This window comes from Bombina bombina, chromosome 2, assembly GCF_027579735.1.
Source record: "Bombina bombina isolate aBomBom1 chromosome 2, aBomBom1.pri, whole genome shotgun sequence".
Lineage (NCBI taxonomy): Eukaryota > Metazoa > Chordata > Amphibia > Anura > Bombinatoridae > Bombina > Bombina bombina.
The window spans coordinates 405,581,019-405,603,285 of record NC_069500.1 but is presented as its reverse complement, the minus strand read 5'-3'; the positions used below and the strand labels follow the sequence as shown (position 1 = coordinate 405,603,285).

Here is a 22,267-nt window from a genome sequence, read left to right as displayed (position 1 = left end):
TAATTTATGCTTACCTGATAAATTAATTTCTTTCATGGTGGTTAGAGTCCACGATTCATTACTCCTGGAAATTACCTTTCCTGACCACTAGGAGACGGCAAAAAATCCCAAAGAGCCCTATAAAACCCCTTATAATAACTAGTCTGAAGTATAGCCAAGCAAAAAGATGTAGAAAAGGGAAACATAGCAAACAAAGGAACAAGGAAATTAAGGAGGTGCAAAAAAAAAAAAAAAAACTATTACAAACAACTACCAGAAAAAATGACAGGGTGGGGTCTTGTGGACTCTCACCATCATGAAAGGAATTCATTTATCAGGTAAGCATAAATTGTGTTTTCTTTTCATTTCTTCTTGGGAAATTAATACCCATGCGGTGAAGTCCATAAGTAATAAGGGCGGGACCAGCATGATATACCATATAATAAGACGTATATAATATTTATATTTTTTTATGCAAAAAACAAGGAAGAAAAAAAACACATAGAAAAAAATCCAACATTATTATTATTATCAGTTATTTGTAGAGCGCCAACAGGTTCTGCAGCGCTATGGGTGGTATATAAAATAAACGATTACGGGGATCAAATGGGGAGAGAGGGTCCTGTCGAGATTTGCACTGTTATAGTCGGCTCTTATGAAGGTGAACTACAACCAGCTGGGCTCATAGGCTTATATGCTATGGGGTTTTAGGGGATAGCAGTGGAGATAGGAAGGTTAGTGTAGGTTGTAAGCGTCCCTGAATAGTAGAGGGAGCACTTGAAGCTTTTAAAACTAGGGGAGATTCTTGTGGAGCGAGGCATAGAGTTCCATAAGATGGGAGCCAGTCTTGAGAAATCATGTAGACGGGAATGTGAGGAGGTAACAAGAGAGGAGGAGAGTAGGAGATCATGAGCGGAGCGAAGGGGACGGGAAGGAGTGTATCTGGAGACAAGGTCTGAGATGTAGGTGGGAGCAGTGCAATTGAGGGCTTTGTGTGTCAGAGTGAGAATTTTGAGTTTATTCCTGGAGGCAAGAGGAAGCCAGTGAAGTGTTTGGCAGAGAGGTGCGACAGATGAAGAGCGACGTGCAAGGAAGATGTGCCTGGCAGAGGCATTCATTATGGATTGTAAAGGAGCTAGGCGGCAGCTAGGGAGACCAGAGAGGATAGAGTTGCAGTAGTCGAGGCAGGAAAGGATGAAAGAGTGAATTAAAATCTTTGCTGTGTCTTGTGTAAGGAAATGTCTAATTTTAGCAATGTTTTTAAGGCGGAAGTGGCAGGCTTTAGCCAAGGACTGAATGTGAGGAGTGAAAGAAAGATCCGAGTCAAGTGTGACCCCAAGACATCGGGCATGTGAAGTTGGGGTAATGATGGAGTTGTCAACAGTTAGAGACATGGGGGGTGGAGATTTTGGAAGAAGGGGGGAAAATAAGGAGCTCAGTTTTGGAGAGATTTAGCTTGAGGTAGTGAGAGGACATCCAAGATGAGATAAGGTGCAGAGAGGTAGATTTGGGTATCGTCGGCATACAAATGATAATGAAACCAGTGGGACTTTATTAAGGAACCTAGTGAGGACGTGTAGATTGAGAATAGAAGGGGACCGAGGACAGAGCCTTGCAGTACCCCAACAGAAAGAGGTAATGGGGCAGAGGATACCCCAGAGAAGGCTACACTAAAGGTACGGTTAGACAGATAGGAAGAGAACCGTGTCACAGATGCCGAAGGATTGGAGGGTATGGAGAAAAGAGGGTGGTCGACAGTATCAAAGGTTGCAGACAGATCAAGGAGGATAAGTAGAGAGAAGAGGCCTTTTGATTTTGCTGTAAGTAGGTAATTGGTAACCTTAACAATTGCTGTCTCTGTTGAGTGAAGGGGGCGAAATCCAGATTGCAGTGGGTCAAGGAGAGAGTTTAATGTAAGGAAATGGGATAGACGTGCATATACTAGCTTTTCAAGAAGTTTTGAGGCAAGAGGTAGTAGGGAAATAGGGCGGTAGTTGGATGGGGAGGTTGGATCGAGAGAAGGTTTTTTGAGGATAGGTGTGACTAATGCATATTAAAGAGATGTGGGAACTATACCAGTGCTGAGGGAGAGGTTGAAGATGTGTGCGAGTATAGGGGTAAGGGTAGAAGAGAGGGAGGGGAGTAGTTGTGAGGGGATGTGGTCGAGGGGACAGGTAGTGAGGTGAGAGGATAGTATAAGGGCAGAAACTTCATCCTCTGTAACAGGGGCAAAAGAGCTAAATTTATGGCTATGTGGGTTTTGGATGATTGTGAGCTCTTGAAGGGGTGGGAGACCGGTAGTATGTTGAGAGCTCATTTCATTTCTGATGGAGTCGATTTTGTTGTTGAAGTAGCTGGCAAAATCTTGGGCTAAGAGAAAAGTTGTGGTGAGAGGAGGGGCTGGGCCGAGAAGAGTATTGAAGGTGGAGAACAGACATTTTGGGTTTAAAGAAAGAGTAGAGATAAGAGTAGAGAAGTAATGTTGCTTATATAGATTAAGGGCAGAATAGTAAGAGTTCAAGATGAACTTATAGTGAAGAAAGTCAGCAGAACTCCGAGATTTCCTCCAGTATCGCTCAGCAGTACGGGAACATCTGCGTAGGTACAGTGTCAGTATGCCAGGGCTGAGGATGAGTGTATGTTTTCTGAGCTATGGTAGGTGGGGCCAGGTTATCAAGGACCGATGTAAGGGTGGAGTTATAATGGCAGATGGATTCATCAGGACAGGAAAAGGAGGGGATGGAAGAGAGAAGAGGTTCGAGAGAGCTAGCGAGCTGTTGCTGATCTAATGACTTGATTCTTCTGTGAAGTTTAGTGTGAGGGGTAGAAGGAGAGAGAGAGTTGTAGGGAGGGAGGTGATGGTACAAGTGAGGAGGTGGTGGTCAGAAAGAGGAAAAGGTGAGTCTGTGAAGTTTGAGATAGTGCATCGATAACTTAAAATCAGATCAAGGGAGTGACCATCTTTGTGACTGGGAGAGTCAGTCCATTGTGACAGGCCGAAAGAGGAAGTGAGTTGGAGAAGTTGTTTTGCAGAGGAGGCAGAGGGATTATCAACAGGGAGGTTGAAATCACTGAGAATGAGGGCAGGGGTATCCGAGGAAAGGAAGTAAGGTAGCCAGGTGGCAAAGTGATCTAGAAATAGAGTTGCAGAGCCAGGGGGCGGTATATGACTGCAACCTGTATAGAGAAGGGAGAGAATAAGCGAATCATGTGTGTTTCGAATGACGAAAATGTGAGAGAAGAGAAGGGATGTATTTGTTGAAAGGTGCAACGAGAGGTAAGTAAAATACCAACACCACCACCTCCTTATCTATTGTCAGACCTAGGAGTTGGCTGAAGTGGAGACCCCCATGTGACAGTGCAGCAGAGGAAGCAGTGTCTGAAGGAGAGAGCCAGGTTTCTGTGAGACCCAGAAGATTAAGAGAGTGGGAGATAAAGAGGTCATGGATAGAAGTGAGTTTGTTGCAAACAGAGCGAGAGTTCACTGTTATAGTCGGCTCTTATGAAGGTGCACAAGTGAAGGGGGTGGTGGCTTTAGGTGCAAGAGGAATAAGATTAAGGTTACCAGAGTTTTGTGTTTGAAGTCTATTGAAAGGCACACTTGGGTGTGCAGGGCGGGGAAGTTGTGGGGGACCAGGATTAGGGGAGATGTCGCCAGCAGCTAGTATGAGCAAGAGGGAGAGTGACTTAAGATGCGGATTTGCAGTAGTGAGACTGTTTTTGTGATGAGTTGCAAGGGGGAGAGAGAGACTTTAGGAATGTGTGAAGTTCATGAATACAAAAATAAGGTGAGCTTAAAGGGACGTTAAACCCAAAATCTTTCTTTCATGATTCAGATAGAACATATCAATTTGCTTCATTCTCTTAATATACTTTTCTGAAAAGCATATCTAGATAGGCTCAGTAGCAGCCGATTGGTGGCTGCACATAGATGCCTCGTGTTATTGGCTCACCCATGTGCATTGATATTTCTTCAACAAAAGATATCTAAAGAATAAAACAAATTAGATAATAGAAGCAATTTGGAATGTTGTTCAAAATAGTATTCTCTGTCTGGATCATGAGAGAAAAATGTGGGGTTTAATGTCCCTTTAAGAGAGATGGGATAATAAGCAATGCAGGTGGTGAGGGGTAAGGAGTAATTGAGTAAAGTAGTTTGTTGAACACACAAAAGGTGGCAAAAAGGGATATTAAGATTTTGTGAATTTTTTACAAAATAGACAGTGTATAAAATTCAGTATAAAAACAGATCTTGCCTTATCCCTTGTCCAGTCATTGTTGAATTCTTGTATAATTCGTTGTGCCTCACTTATAAATGTTCACTTAAGAGATGTGAACAGATGATCTTACACTATTGCTATCTAACCTACATTGCTAGCCCCTGCATTGTTTTCCCCATAGCAGTGTTAAATTTATAGGCCAGAGCATTCAGCTGAATGCAATAAATAAGGTAATGACCTGATCAAAGACAGTCAAAATGCCAATTGGGAATATTTGATTCAGGGTGAGATAAGTTAAAAATAACAGACAATAGAATTTGGGGGAGGATGTGGTTAAACCATTAGTGAAATTATAAATTTAGGAATTAAAACAAGTATTTGCAAGGTTTGAACACCACATAGATAAAGGCAAGATATCAGCAGGGTAAATACATAATTAATTATACAGACAAATGCAAAAAAAGAGGCTTGCAATACAGATGACGCAAAAAACATGGAAATTGGCAGGATGTGAATGCAGGGATCAATTTACATACCAAAGAGAGACTTGTAGTACAAATGACACAAAAAACAGCGAAATTAACATCAGCCAGAAACCACAGCCTGAAGGACTTTCCTACCAAAGGCTGCTTCGGGGGAAGCAAATACATAAAAATGGTAGCATTTAGTAAAAGTATGCAAAGAAGATCAAGTGGCTGCCTTACAAATCTGATCTACACAGGCCTCATTCTTAAAGGCCCAGGAAGTGGCATCTGACCTAGAAGAATGGGCAGTAATCCATTTAGGAGGAGGCTAACCCACATCCAAGTAAGCCTTCTGAATCAAAAGCTTAAGCCAAGGAAACAGTTGTAGCGTTCTGACCTTTCCCGGAACCATATAAATTAAACAAACTAGAAGTTTGCCTGAAATCCTTAGTAGCTTGCAAATAGTACTTAAGAGTCGTGAATTTATGGAGAAGCCTCTCCATGGTATTCTTAGGAATAGGAAAAGAAGGAGGAATACTAATATCCCTACTAATATTGCCTGAGGACACCACCTTAAGCAAAAAGTCAAACTTGGTTCTCAAAATTGCCTTATCCTGATAAAAAGGTAAGATTGCAAGACGGAGCAGATAGCTCAGAAACTCATCTGGCAGAATAGCAAAAAGGAACAAAACCTTCCAAGATAAAAGCTCACTTAAGCTCAAAAGGTGGAGCATGCAAAACCTTTAAAACTTAATTAAAGTGAATGTAAACTTGAGCATAGTCACTCAAGTCATAGGATAGAATTGAAAAAATGAATGAGACTTTAATTCATCAAATGTGTAGTATATACTTATCTTCTGAGATTTTTACCTTGTAATGCCAGAACGATAAGCACCGTTCCGCCACCCGCCATATTCATCAATTGATTCACAGATGACTCATCTGCAATCCACTAATCATTGTTTCCAGGTGTGACGTTTGTGCAAAGGGGCTGAACCCCGGGGGGGGGGGGGGGAAACGACGATTAGTGGATTGCAGATGAGTCATCTGTCAATCAATTGATGACTATGGCAGGCGGAGGAACGGCACTTATCATTCTGGCATTAGAAGGTAGAAATCTCAGAAGATAAATATATACTACACATTTGATGAATGAAAGTATCAATTTTTTTAATTCTATCCTATGACTTGAGTGACTATGCTCAAGTTTACATTCACTTTAATGATAGGCTTTATGAAAAGTTTAATCCTGACTAACGCCTGTACAAAACAGTGAATATCAGGAAGATTAGCAATCTTCTTATGAAACAAAATTAAAAGGACAGAAATCTGACCCCTGAGAGAAATAGCAGACAAACCTTTATCCAATCCATCCTGCAAAAATGGCAGGAAAAATCATGATTCATACACCCCGATATATAGGCCTTTAAAACCTTATGATAGATCCCAGTCACAGGTTTATGGGCTTGAATTAAAGTCTCAACAACAGACTCTGAAACCCCGCTGCCTAAGAACTAAGTGTTCAATCTCCATGCCATCAAGCTTAGAGATCCTAATGAAAAAATGGACCTTGAGACAGAAGATACTGTTGTAGAGGAAGTGGCCATGGAGGACAACTGGACATCTGAACCAGATCTGCAAACCAAGTCCTGCGAGACCAAGCTGGAGCAATCAAAATTACAGATGCGTTTTCCTCTCCGATTCTGGCAATTACACTTAGCAAGAGAACCAGAGGAGGAAAAGCATATGCTAGTTAAAAAAATACCAATGAGGGGGCGGAGCTAACTAGCAGAGCAAGCAGACGTGTTTGTCTGTGGCTCTGCTACCAATATAGCATTTAAAAGCAATATAGCTAGATTTTATGTCCTCTAACTCAGCTTTAGAGATTATTCACTAAAAGGAGGAAAGCAATCTCTCTAAAACGTTACTTAAACGAGGTCCCAAGCATCATCTATGACCTCTGCAAAACGACGATCTATCTGACTCCCCATGTGGAAGTAGAGAGCGCCTGATATTTGTCTTCAACTTTACTGTGGATCTATTACTACACTGTCAAATATGGCAGATTGCTCTGATCTTTTGCAGGCATCGATAGAGAAAATGATACAGAAGTGCGACTATTACTTTTCTGATCTGAAACTTGTGCTGCGAGAGCATTCTGGAGAAGCAGTTAAGCCTCCATCTAAAATGGCCGCTGCCACAGATCCTAACGAGAGCAAGGAAACTTCATATCCTAAGATTAGAACAACAACACAAATGCTAGAATCACTGCTGATCTGCTCAGATCTTTCCGCACAGGCTATATCTACAGACTCTGGGAAAAGCCTAGCTGCTGTGAAAAGTGCTGTTCGGATGGAGCCGGACGGAGATGTGCTAGATGATGAAAATAGAGCTCCGTGGATCACAACCGCTTCACTTATACCAGGGGAAGCACACTACTCACCAGCTCTAGAAATCCTGCGGTATGCTCCTGTCATTGACAATAATGCGCTTTCGGTGCTGAGAAAAAATGCCACGTGGAGTCCGTTCATTACTGCAGAGCCCTTACAAGGTACACGCTACTCAGATGTAGGGATACAGTTCAGGCTGAGCGTGACCTCAGGTTTTCAATCTAGCCCCATACAGGGGAATAAAGACCACCACTTTCTACACCTTATTCATGGGTGGCTTCCTCACAACTGTCTGTTTCTGGCCCAGCGCCATGATTCCCGGCTACAAAGACATTCACACAAGTCAGACTACTCCGCTCCTATAAATCTCTGTACAAGAGAAGGCATCGGCTGAGATCTCTAATGCTACAGGACAGATCACAGGGCTTAACTGGATGCTTCATTTCTCCATTTTTTGACCGGCCCCAACTGCGAGTATGAGTGTCTCTACAATATGTTACTATACCTAATATTGACCCTGTTGCTAAATGTCACTGGACCTATGTTTAGGAGTATCTTATCTCTCACATATGGAAAGGCCTTGCAGCTTTACGGAGCTTCTATATTAAGGCCCTTGTAGAAACCGGGACAACCCTTTCTCTTTATATACACATGGACCTATTCTAACATTATTCTCATGTTTCTTCTTGTTTGGAGTGCTGGCATTATTTACATTACCAGCTAGTTTTTGTTAACCCAGGATTTATGCTTAAATATTTGCATTTGTCCTAACTTATTGCCTATATGCTTAATTATTAATATAATGTGACCTTATATATAAAATAAGACATTAATTTTTATGAACAGCAGACAACCATATCAGCTAAAGCTACCGCTTAGGCCTAATAACTTATACATCTGAGTTTATTTATGTTCAAAAGTTTTTATTTTGTGCTTTAGTTTGTGCATTGTGCCTGAGGGCTAGGTTTTATTATCTCACTCTCTGGTTACAAGACAGATTAGTTCACAAATAGTCATAGCTGCCAGTGTATCTGTCTTAACTCACTGTTAGAAGTACAAGTGCCTCCCTGCCGAGGCTAGGCCATAATACAGGTTTCCACAATATAAAGTTAACCTTTAACAATGTTTGCTTTGCTGCCTCCACACATTGGAGGACAATCTATTCCATTCCAGGCCCGTAGTTCTAAGAGACCTGCATGACATCAGCTAACTATCTTAACAAAATGTTTTTAATGCACTAAGATTTTCTTTGCTGTAGCTCATATTTATCTGATGGTCTATATTAACTCTTCACATATAGGATGTACTACTTAAATGTTATATATAAGCCATAGGCATTATGCTGACAGTGTGGGAAACATGTTAGCCCCCATATTTTTACTCAGGCTCCTATGCTGACCAATAGAGAATCAGTATACCCAGGCTCTATAGAAGTTTTTATAGCATCTTTTGATTATTGGATATGTATTTGAGCATTACATGTTCATCTGCTCAATGTTAAATTATTCATTTTTAGTGCATCTGCTTGCAGCTCAGACCCGACAAGTGCATATGAAGCTTATAACTTTTTCCTTCTGCTTACTGTTAATGTTACTCCACTAGATTACAATAGATATCCTGTCATGTTTGATTAGGTCTGAAAATGCTTTTTGCATATTGTATATATTATCTGACAATTGATACTAGCTGCTGTGAAAATAAGTATTAGCACCTCATTCTTATCAGTGCAGACAACTACAGAAATTACCTGGTTTTTCATGCTATATGTTCTTTCTGCTTAGCTTTTCAGTAATGATACTATTTATATAGATCAAATCCAATATAGGCTTATCAGCTTGCGGTTTACATATGTTGTATTTATTCTAACTCATGTGAATATGGATAGTGACTAATGCATATGCCTTACACTTCTACATTTTATTTGTGCCACATTATTATTGATAACTGGTTTTGAGACTATATGTACATAATACCTGTATAAGCACTGCTAAACATAGCAGTTACTTGACCAGGTTAGGGTTAGCTGACCCCTAGATACTATATGCCTATAAATCTGTATTTAAGTATACCTTAACATCCTGGTCCATATTTAACCTAGTACTGTGCATTGCTGGATCACTTCTTACCCTAATATCAACTCCTATCAAGAATTGTATAATTCACATTTATAAGTTATGTAGGTCAGCAGTTCTTTACTGTTTTAGAGGTAACTTTCTTATGTTTAAGCATGCTCTATTCCTTGTTTGGCATTATATAGACTTAACTCTATTTTTAGACCCACAGGTATTTGTTTATGTTAGCCAATTGTTATACAATTCTTATGCTATATATTGTCTGTTTTGCCGTGGTCTAAGTCTTAGATATGCTTAAAATATTTCTCAAATGTACTAAGATAGATAGATTATGGGCTATACGGCATCACATAAGCCTTGAAATATGCCAATAACTAGATGGTTATACCCAAGACAATAGCTACTAGCCCAGACGATAAAGTATCTGCTCCATCTCATATAGACACATAAATTTTGCAACTTTTAACAACCCTTCTGCAACCCATCTACTCCTTAGCCTATATGTAACTACAGGAGGCTTTAGTAATCTCCCCACTTAGATCCATATATATTATGGGGTACATTGACATTATTTAAACTCCAATAACATAAGTTCTTTGCGATCGGGCATTTCTAGGTCCACTTCAGATACCCTATGTCACTAATATCTATACATGGCTCCGTCCCCCCACCTCCTTTCCCTATACGCATAGCGGTGCTTACCCGCTGAATATCCCCCTCCCCCCCTATATAGCTCGGCCCAAGAGTGGCTGATACTCATGTTGAATCTCCACAGGCTGGTATGTTGGTCTTAGGTTAAACACTATTAGAATGTGGAGCTCATAAGCTGATAATATAAAATGAAGTTCTATTTCATCTCGCCTAAGACTGTCTATTTTCATATTCAGATTTGAAATGTATATGCATATTGCCTACTTTATAATGCCTCTGTATAGACAATGTATTATTTTCTTTGTTGTAACCTTGGCCTTAGGGCGAGTTCTTGTTGTCATGATATATGCTTTAACTTCAATAAAAAAATTATTTAAAAAAAAAAAAAAATACCAATGGGGGGGGGGGGGGGCAGGGATGTAGGTACAGTTTCAGGATACCTTAGCTCCCTCTATTCTATTTACTATTACATCTTAATGGTGCAAGTATTTCCATAAAGATATCGCAAAGGTAAATATAAGTTGCACATGCTACCCAGCCTATCCGGTGTCAGGCTTCATTGCATCTTACATAGGTACGAACTACTTATTGCTAAATTTATATATAACATGTTGCCTTAGTGCTTATATTGTGAAAGAAACCAAAACATATTTCAGTTTTCCACCTCTACTCATAGCATAAATGGGAGATAACCTTTCTTGTATTCTATTCGAAAGCTCAGAGGCCCGAAAGCGCTTACTAGTTTGACTAACTAGCTCCGCCCTCCCACCCTCCCCCTCACCTTATTTAGAGCGGCTCTCGCCCGCTGAATTTCCCTTCCCCTAAAAAAAACATAAAGCCAACCCCCCCTTGCTCTAATTCTACTCAAATAGATAACCTAGTCTATATTTTATACGACAATGTGGGGACCATTTTTATTCTTCTATGATATTATACTACAAAACTGAAGTCTCATTATAGATAGTCCAAATCCCTTGCTAACACTTTAGATAAATTGGTTCATAATATTCCTTTTACATGTCTCCCTGGCCTAAGTTGGCCTCATTGCTCCTTCATTTCTCCAGCCAAATATTGCCTCATCACTTTGATAATAACTGCCTATGTGTACCACTTTTTAATCTTACAAATGTATTGTAGGTAGGCATAACTTGTATTAGTGGACTTGGCAATATCTCTGTAATAGCACTATATACCTTCTTATCTGTCATTGTTTCGGGACGCATTTCTTATTTTACATTTGTTTATGACTTCAATAAAAATTGATTTAAAAAAAAAAAAAAAAAAAAAAAAGACCAATGGGCTATTAGTCCATCCACAAACTCAGATTGATGATCCCTGGACCTCGCAAAGTACCTGGAAGTTTATTATTTAACCGAGAAGCTACAATCTGACTGAAAAAATACAAATGACGAGACCACCCCCCTGGATATAGGGAATGACGATTAAAAAAAGTCTTCTTTCCAGTTACTAACCCCTGGAAGACGAACTGCAGATATTAGGCAACAATTGTTCTCTGCCCAAGAAAGAACACAAGACCACTTCCCTCATGGCTAGAGAACTGTGAGTTCCCCCAATGACTGACATATGCTACTGCTGTAACATAGTCTGACTTAAACCGCAGATGAAACTCTCTTCTCTACACAGCACAACTCCGAAGGGCCCTGAAAATCACAGAGAGTTCCAAAACATTTATTGGTAGCCTCGCCTCCTGAGTAGACCAAACTCCCTGTCCTCTCAGAGACCCCCAGACTGCAACCCAACCTGAAAGACTTCCATCTATCGTAATCACAGACCAAGTAGGACGAACAAAATTAGCCCCATGAATCATGATGATCCAACCACTAAGACAGAGACTGTCTTGTCCTGGAGTCCAAACAAATCTTCTGGGACAGCCAAGTATGATCCCTGCACCATTGCCGAAACATACATAGCTGAAAAGGCCTTATGTGAAACCGGAATAGCATCTAATGTGCCTATCATTAGGCCTAAAACCTCCATACAAAGAGCTACTGAAGGCCACACAAGAGAATGAAGATTTGAAAAGGCTGCAATCAGCTTCAGCCTTCTGTCAAAGATAGCCTCATAGAAACTGAGCCTATTGGGACAACCGGAAAAGTGAAGAAGAAGTGGAGAAGGTGTGAGATACTACTAAATGATAAGATGGCGCTTGTACCAAGATATCGTCAAGGTAAGGGAATACCGAAATACCGTGGGCTCTTATCACTGCCAAAAGGGCACCCAGTACCTTTGAAAAGATCCTTGGAGCTATAGCCAGACCAAATGGAAGGGCAACAAACTAATAATGTTTGTTTAGGAAGGAAAACCTTAGAAACTGATAATGATCCTTGTGGATAGGAACATGACGATATGCATCCTTTAAATCTATGGACGACATAAACTGACCTTGCTGCACCAAAGGCAAAATAGTTTGAATAGATTCCCATCTTGAAAGTAGGTACTCTGAGGAATTTGATCTGAGTTTTTATATCCAGACATAGCCTGAAAGTCATCTCTTTTTTTGGAACAATAAAAGTGATTGAATAGAAATCTAAGCCCTGTTCCAAAATAGGAATTATGACTCCCATAGCTACCAGATCCAAGGCAGACTGAAAGAAGGCCTTTGCTCTCAAAAGGAGCCACTGGAACATAAGACCAAAGAAACCCCCTCTGGGAGGCCTCACCCTGAAACATATTCGGTAGCCCTGTGAAATAGTATTTTACACCCAGGGTTCTTTAACCAACCGGAACCAAATCTCCTGAAAAAGGAGTAATCTGCCCCCTACCAGAATATCCAGATCATTGTCCACACCTTCATGCTGATCTATTAGAGGGAGCAGGCATCTTAACCTGCTTTGATATGTTCCAATTTGAACTAGCCTTCCGCGAAGTGTTGGAAGATGCCTGCTTGTGCGAGGAGGAATACAATTTCTGTTCTTTGTTACGAAAGGAACAAAATGATTCAGAGTTTTGAATTTACCCTTAGATTTGAGTAAGAAAAGCTCCCTTACCTCCAGTCACAGTAGAAATAATAGAATCTAACACAGAACCAAACAATATCTTTCCCTCGAAATAAAGATAAAAGTCATGATTTAGACACATCACCAGACCAGGATTTAAAAGGTAAACTAGTCAGAAAAAAAAGGAAAATATTTGAAAAAATAATTTCTTAACCCTTTAACAACACACGTCGTACAGGGTACGTCATACACAAACTGGTCGTTAAAGACCAACGACGTACCCTGTACAACGTTATGAGTTTAAAGCGCCGCTTTCAAAATATTGCCATGATGCCTCGATATTGAGGCATCACTGCAATACCTTTTTTGGCACACTGATGCAGAGAGGGCCATTAAATATACCAAAATGCGTCTAGATCAATACTTTGGGTTGTCTAATACACTACACTAAAGCTAAAATTAACCCCTTCACTGGTGGGCATAATACAAGTGTGGTGCACAGTGGCATTTAGCGGCCTTCTAATTACCAAAAGGCAACGCCAAATCCATATATGTCTACTATTTCTGAAGAAAGGGGATCCCAGAGAAGCATTTACAACCATTTGTGCCATAATTGAACAAGTTGTTTGTAAATAAAACGAAACCTAAAGTTTGTGAAAAAGTTTTATTTGATCGCATTTGGCGGTGAAATGGTGGCATGAAATATACCAAAATGGGCCTAGATCAATACTTTGGGTTGTCTACTAAAAAAAAAAATATACATGTAAAGGGATATTCAGGGATTCCTGACAGTGTTACAACGTAACGATCGCTAATTTTGAAACAAAATAGTTTGGAAATAGCAAAGTGCTACTTGTATTTATTGCCCTATAACTTGCAAAAAAAAGCAAAGAAGATGTAAACATTGGGTATTTCTAAACTCAGGACAACATTTAGAAACTATTTAGCATGGGTGTTTTTTGGTGGTTGTAGATGTGTAAGATTTTGGGGTTTAAAGTTAGAAAAAGTGTGTTTTTTCCATTTCTTCATCATATTTTATATATTTGTTTTATAGTAAATTATAAGGTATGATGAAAATAATGGTATCTTTAAAAAGTCCATTTAATGGCGAGAAAAACGGTGTATAATACGTGTGGGTACTGTAAATGAGTAAGAGGAACATTACAGCTAAACACAAACACCGCAGAAATGTAAAAATAGCCCTGGTCCTTAAAAGGGACACTGAACCCAATTTTTTTCTTTCATGATTCAGATAGAGCAGCAATTTTAACCCTTTGAGTGCTAAGCACTTTCCCACCTGGGTGCTAAGCTTTTTTAAGTTTTTTTTTAAAAACAAATTATTTTTTGAAAAAACATTTTTTAACTTTGTTTTTTCAGATCCCTAACTTACACTGTTGAAAAGGTTAGACGATTACCTTTCCAACGGTGGGTCTTGGGGGTCTGTAGCTGCTTAGATGCCCCTGCTCCTATACTTAACATTGTTAAGTATAAATAAAGTTGCATGTGACATCACCACGCATAACGTGAAGCCCCTGTCACTATGCAGGCCCGATCGCCGGGGTAGGAGCAGGTGGGACCCCCAGATCTCCCTCAAGGTGGGAGAGTGCTAGCGACGGCTCTGAGCCGTCGTTAGCATCAGAGTGGGAAACTCTGCGACTGCTCAGAGCCGTCGTTAGCACTCAAGGGGTTAAACAACTTTCTAATTTACCCCTATTTTCAAATTTTCTTAATTCTCCTGGTATCTTTATTTAAAGATAGCAAGAGAAAGAAGAAAAATTGATAATAGAAGTAAATTAGAAAGTTGCTTAAAATTACATGCTCTATCCAAATCATGACATTTTTTTTTTTTGGTTCAGTATCCCTTTAAGGGTAAGACAATTGAAAGACGGCCTTGTCCTTAAGGGGTTAATTAGCATTTTTGCAATATAAATTTATTTAAAATGTTGCTGTTAAAGTTGTTAAAATTGAGTTTGAACTTGCCAGTGTTGTCATTTCCTGTTATGAATTGTATGATACTATAGTATTGTTACTTTCTCACACAGCTCATTTGTTTCCTACGCTCCCTAACCATCTGTATTACATGTATAGAGCTACTTACTGAGCTACCTACCACTGGGTGTAATAGTACTAGCTGAGCAGAGATTACTGCACATAGCAATGAAGGAAACAGTTTACATTTGCAGTAATAATAAGTGTAGGGACATAAAAAATAAAGCAGAAGCTGCTTTCTTGCCCTGATAGACGTGCGCTGTATTTAAAGGGACACTGAACCCAATTTTTTTTCTTTTGTGATTTAGATAGAGTATGCAATTTTAATCAACTTTCTAATTTACTCCTATTTTCAAATTGTCTTCATTCTCTTGGTCTTTATTTGAAATGGAAGAAAGTAAGTTTAGATGCCGGCAGATAAATTTACCCACCAATAAACAAGTGCAGTACAGGGTACTGAAGCAAAAAATAACTTAGATTGCTTCTTTTTCAAATAAAGATAGCAAGGGAACGAAGAAAAATTGATAATAGGAGTAAATCAGAAAGTTGCTTAAAATTGCATGCTCTATCTGAATCATGAAAGAAAAAAATTGGGTTCAGTGTCCCTTTAATTACAATTCCTGCACAGCCTGAATTACTTGAGCAACAAACTAGTCTGCAGTGAGGGCAGCTAAAATGTACATTACTTACACTTCTCCCTACAAGTTGTGTTAGCTGCCTAAATTAAGTTCCCCTTACAAGTTGACTCATTGCTGCTAAAGTAAGACATTAAACTGCTACCTTCTATGGTATACACAATATACTGTGCACAGCTAGCACTGCCACAGCCAATGGTTCCTGATAGCTGAGCAGGTGCTCTATAGATGTAATGCAGCTGGCTAGGGGTTGTAGAAAAATAGTAAGATGTGTCGAGAAGGAACAATACTACAGTGTCATACAGATCAAACAGGAAATTAAACCACAGGCAAGTTCACTCTCAATTTTAACAACTTTAGCTGCAAAAAATGTAATGCATATATATTGTAAAAGTTCTATTTAAGCTTTCTTTTTTTAAGAATTGTACTTTGCTTTCTGACTACAGTGTCCCATTAAGCCCTTCTAGAAATGACTGCTAATAATATACTCTTAAATCACAAATAAAAGCAAACCTAGAAGGTTATGAAAATCTTCAGTTGCAGAGTCACCATCTGAAAACTGCTCAGACAAACTATCCAGCCACACAGAAGAGGCTACAGCCACATAGGAAATACTAACCTGCAGGCCTACATACAACACCTTTGTTGAAAAGCACTCCTGTAAAAGGATTACAATTTCCTATCCAAAGGATCCTTAAAGGGGCAGTCTACTCCAGATATTGGATTGTTTAAGAACATAGACAATCACTTTATTACCCATTCCCCAGTTTTGCATAACCAAAACTGTTTTATTTACCTTGTATCGAAGTATCTGCAGACTGCCCCCTTATCTCAGTTCTTTTGACAGATTTGCATTTTAGCCAATCAGTGCTGACTCATAAATAACTCCACCAGAGTGAGCACAATGTTATCTATATGGCACACATGAACTAGCACTGTCTAGCTGAGAAAAGCTGTCAAAATGCAATGAGTTAAGAGGCGGCCTTCAAGGGCTTAGAAATTAGCATATGAGCCTACCTAGGTTTAGCCTTCAACAAAGAATGTCAAGAGAACAAATTTGATGATAAAAGTACATTGGAATGTTGTTTAAAATTGCATGCCCTATCTGAATCATGAAAGTTTTATGTTGACAAGACTGTCCCTTTCAACGAAGAACTATCTTCTAAATTAATAGTACTATGCTTAGAAACAGACCCCTAATCATCAAAAATAACTCACCCACTGAGGCTAAATCAACTGGACCAGGATTAGATTAGGGATTAGACACAGCATTCGGTAAAGGACTAGAACTAGTAGAAGGTAAACTATGAACTGAACTTTTACGCTTACTTGAAGGGGGCATAACAGCCAGCAGTTCAGAAATAGTAGACCGTAAAAAATCATTAATTCCTGGAGAAAAATCTCCAGAGCTGCCCTCTGTAAGACAGATTGTAGGAGGGCAGGCACCTTTAGAAGCAAAAACAGTATTAGCCTGATTAGAATGCATCATAATATTTAAACACATATTGCACAGCTGAGTTTGAGGCAATACATCAGCCTGTTTACAATATATACAAAAATAGAAATAATTAAACATTAGGCTATATTCCCCAAAAAAGAGCTCTTGAAGCAAGGGGAAAACTTACCCCCTCCAAATTCTGAATTAAATAAAGACAGTAAGGCCTTAGAATGCTAACCCGACATTACAAAAGATGAATAGCGCTCTAGAAAAAACAAGCGCACTACACATCAGATAACGCACTCAAAGACTACAGCAGGATAAATCCCGGCAGGAACTAATAAAGCTAAAAACACGCTCAAAAATCCCAGACGCACGCTAACATGTGCAAACGCGGTACCCCGCCGCACACAAACCCTAAACTTATGCGCTCTAACGCGACGATAGGGAAAGTTTGAGAAAAAGAACAATTTCAAAAATTTAAAGGGGAATGTAACCTTACAAATTTAAAGGAGCCATACAAATAAAATTAATAACATAATCCCTAGGCTACATAGCATAATAAATATAAATACTTTATGGCTCGATAGGCTTACATGAGTGCCATAATAATAACAAAAAAGTACTTCCCCATAGGCATTTAACTACTGGAAGGCTGTGCATAATCCAGTAGAAAGCCAAAGCAGTGCAGTAACATAACAGCAGAGGAAATTAAATAGAAGCATACTGAATTACCAACAGGAGGAGGCAAAGCACATGTCCCTGCAACACCTATGGCAGGCTTGTAACTAAGTCCTAACATTGTGTAAATGTGCTACTACACAATACTCCCAATACATCCCTCTGTCAAACAGCAGCAATCTGAGGGGAAATTGGGCCCCTCTCATAAAAACATCTGGAGCACCATCCTTCTTCACCTACCTCCAGCGGAGGCAAAGACAAGGCTAATTACTTTAGAGGTGGGAGGGGTTTTATAGGGCTCTTGGAGTTTGGGAATCTTCTAGTGGCAAAGGAAGGCAATTCCCAGGAGTAGTGCATCTTGAACTCTCACCACCTGTATGAAAGAAAGGGACATTACAATCAACATTAATAAAATCTGGTTAAATCAGTCACTGTTTCAGTGATAGCTTTTACTCTGCACAGGTGTGTGTATCATACTGTTTTACTATATAAATACATCCATGCCTTAAACACCATTCTTACTTAAACAGCCGTATTGCAAACTCTTCTATTCTAAACTGATATGCACACATTTAAATTCTGAGTGCTCTGTCGGTTTTGTGTACACTGTAATAAACAAGAACAAAAATATATAACAGTCTGTGACTTGCCTGGGTGCTGAAGCAGATATGCTTCCACCAAATTATTCAGAATGTGGTTTTTGCAGATGCGTTCGACAGGACAGCGACAGGTGGGACATAGGGAAGAGCGATCCATCCAGCCAGAGTAGCAGGCAGCACAGAAGGTGTGCATACAGGGCTGCAAACTATAGAACACTAGTCAGGCACTTAGCACTGAAACAGGGAGTACATTCCTGAACTTGAACTAGGAGTTTGGGTAAAGACACACTGACATTGCTCTTCAAATGAAACCTTTGGCTGCCAGTAAGGGTTAACATACCCATGACTGCTCTCAAGTTGCGCTTTAATGAGAAATCAACCCTACTGTTTGAAGTATTATGTTTAAGATAATGACTGCAGCCTTGTAAAAGGAACCCATAAAGTGTTTTGTTGGTCCTGCTTTAATACTGCTCTTCGTAGACGTGAAAACAGTTGTTTTATGCAAAACTCCTACACAATAATAAAACTGCAGGAGCTTTATGTATTCATTGCCTAATTAGGTCTCTCTTTATTTACTGTCTTTTCCCATTAATTGCTTCATGTGTGGGAGATAAAACCAGACTGTGAACCTTTCCTTAGATAAAGTTAATAACAACATGATTATAATGTTTAAATTTGCCAGGCATGAACAGTCAGCGTTTTATGAGTAAACCTAAAATAATAGTGATGGTGGCCTTGTGATACCAGTTACCAAATCAAAAGATCACCCAGTCAAGATATTTTAGGTAAGGCATAACCCTGGGAAAGCTTTTGTCTAGAATACATAAGTCAGATTTTTAGAAGTGGCACTGTTGTGTGACAAATTATATAAAGTTTTGTTCAGAATTAATACAGAATGATGAAAATAAAAATGCAACAGAGGCAGCCAAATTACCTAGGGCTAGGCATTTCCTTTTACCGCCTGTAGTGAGGAAGGAGTTCTATTTAAAGAAACAGTATATTGTAAAATTGTTTTTCCCTTAATGAATGAGAAATTGCATTTTCAAGTTTATTTGTGTATATGAAATTGCTAGTTTTGTGCTTTGAAACCACAGCCTATTTACAATTGGTTGAGCTTTATGTTATCAGTTTGTGTACACAGACTTGCTTCCTTATATTATATTTGTCTGTAAACCAAAACTCAATACTTAGAGAGAACAATGGAAAATTATCATTTTATAAGTTCTCTCTTCTGCACCCCACCGGGAGAGTAACTTCTTCTGCTGGTTGTGTTTACATTGCCTGTCAATAGTCTGGACTTAAGTATAGAAACTTTCAGCATAGGTGGGGATACCACAGGCTAAATCAGCCATTTAAAATGCCAAAATAAGGGTAAAGGAGCTATTTGTAAACAATTTAATTTTAAAACACTCCGGCAAGTAAAATGGGAACACATTACAGGGGAGAATTTTTTTGGGTAAACTGTCTCTTTAATTACTAGGTATGTCACTGACAACACAGGGCTGTGTAGTACACATTGTTTCACTACACAACACCCACATAAAGAGATGAGCAGTGATATTTAATAACCATAACAAGCTAATTTATGCACAATAATATTTTCCATACACAATGTATTGTGTACTAATGTAGATTGTTGCTACATAGCTAATATATAAAAGTACTGTAATCATTGGTCTCATTGTACTTTACCCCAAAATCTGTAAGGTACCAGGTACCTTCAGTTTGCAGTTTCCAGAATGTTCCTCTGTCACAGTTTAATCCATTAAATATGTCTCAGTACAACACCAATTGCATCACATTCCCATATGTGTGTCTGATCACTTATTCCTCCATGCACATCAGACCCTTACTTTCCTGTTACATCATCCGAACAACAAAGCAATTTAATATTTTGAGTGAAAGCTATAGGTTTTGTTTTCTAATTGGGAACATAATATATTGCTCTGCTGCCCTGTTTTGGAAAAAAACTATTAGTTATACTAATTATGATCTTGAAGATTCCCCTGGAAAAATATACCTAAAAAAAGCAAAACAATATGACTTAATTGGATGATGTTGATTTAGGCACTTGGCTGTCAGAGATGGAGGGAAAGCACAGTGCTGCAGCCCTCTGCTGAGAGTTTAATCTAACTCACAAGATGTCTAGATGATTGTGTGCCTTTAATAGTTATTACACACTCAGCGAGTACAATCACAGGTATATTAGCCTCTTTCTGAAAATTCAGCAAAGTAAAATATAACAAATCAGTACAACTAGCGGAAATACACATTTCTAGAAAGCACTATTGAGATTTATGCGCCAACTACCTGACACAGTCGTGCAACAGCTCCTGACATATTATACAAGTCAGAGTCTCTTCCATCTTGTCCGGCTTCACAATGGATGTTTTGACATCCTCAGGGAGTCCTTTGGAACGCTGAGATTGTGCTGGCGTTTGGGTAGCTGGGTAGTCCTCATCTGATGAAAGGGATTACAATAGATCTCAGATTGTTACTTATGGGCAACTCAGAAGATAATATATAATTGCCACTGATCTGTAAACTTATGCTCAGAGAATTTAGACCACTGTCACAATGTAATGGACTAATAAGTTACAACTTTAACTAAATATGACGACTTGTACCAGTGGGGATCTTAAGGCATAAGTTGAAAAATTTGTAAAATATAGGAGCCAGTAAGCGTATTTAGGAGCTGGGCAGTGAGATATTATATATATATATAGCGGTGCTCTGGGTAGGAAAAGTAAACAAATTAAATAAACAGGTCCCGCTCTCTCCGCTGTGAGCACACTCTTATTAAATTGAACTGTGATGTTTCGGGGTAGCTGACCCCTTCCTCAGAGAGATATATATATATATATATATATATATATATAGATAGATAGATAGATAGATAGATAGATAGATAGATAATGAGAATATCTAGAATATCTCAACTGGATTTAACTTCACTTAATATTAATTATGTGACGTTTCAAGGATAATAATAACCCACACTTTAGGAGCAAGGCATACAATTCTAAGACACAATGTCTCCCTGGCTTCTGGGTTTGTGAAGACTTGACTTAAAGGGATACTGAACCCAATTTTTTTCTTTTGTGATTCAGATAGAGCATGCAATTTTAAGCAACTTTCTAATTTACTCCTATTATCAATGTTTCTTCATTCTCTTGAAATCTTTATTTGAAAAAAAGGCATCTAAGCTTTTTTTCTTGATTCAGAACTCTGGACAGCAGTTTTTGATTGGTGGGTGAATTTATCCACCAATCAGCAAGGACAACCTAGGTTGTTCACCAAAAATGGGCCGGGATTTAAACTTACATTTCAAATAAAGATACCAAGAGAATTATGAAAATTTGATACTAGGAATAAATTAGAAAGTTGCTTAAAATGTCATGCTCTATCTGAATCACGAAAGAAAAAATGTGGGTTCAGTGTCCCTTTAAAGGGATATTGAACCTTCAAAATGCTGCAGACTGCCTACACCAGCTATTGGATTTGGAGTATTCTGAAGAAAGCTTGGGACAAGTACAATTTTTACACAGAAACAAAATGTCCCTTTACATCCAGCTACATATTCTCTTGAATATGAACTTTTACAAGAAAATGTAGCATTTGATATCAGGCTGATTTCCTTATAAAAACAAAAACAAATATGGCTGCATTCAAATTGTCATCTATTTACTTGTGATGTCCCACAGGAAGGAAGGAAGAATAAAATCAACTGTTACAGTAACAAAAACACCATTTAAATTTCTCAAGGAGGCAGGGCACCTTATTATACCAATAGAAAATAAACTCAAAGGGATAAAAAGGTCAGAATGGAAATGCCCATGGGTGCATTTCAATGTTAAATAGAATTTTTTTTTCCAATATACCATTAGCAAAACTGTTTGTAGTAAAAAATGATTACTTTTCATCAGTAGCACACACACACATGCTGTGAACCCGTGCATTAGTATTCAAGCTCAGACCTGGCAAGTGGCGTGTATTGTGTGTCCCTGCTGACTCTCTGAGAAGGTGCAGTGTTTGAACACTGGTGCATAGGGCACTCACAGCATATGCGCATATGCAACTGAAACATGGTAATAACTAGAAGCATTTTTTGCTAATGGAACTATATTGAAAAACTGCTTCTATTTAAAGCTGAAATGCTCTCATGCACATTTTAAATGTGACCTTTCCCTCC

General features: G+C 38.9%; 1 protein-coding gene across 2 annotated transcripts in view; it reads right to left on the bottom strand.

The window, feature by feature from the left end:
* CHFR (checkpoint with forkhead and ring finger domains) overlaps positions 1-22,267 on the bottom strand; it is a 150,877-nt gene that overhangs the window by 102,020 nt on the left and 26,590 nt on the right. For both annotated transcript variants that reach the window (XM_053701889.1, XM_053701890.1), the window contains exons 8-9: positions 20,386-20,536; positions 18,127-18,281 (exon numbers count right to left, since the gene is read on the bottom strand). In XM_053701889.1, coding sequence (XP_053557864.1) covers positions 18,127-18,281; positions 20,386-20,536 — 306 coding nt within the window. The remainder of the gene's footprint in view (positions 1-18,126; positions 18,282-20,385; positions 20,537-22,267) is intronic.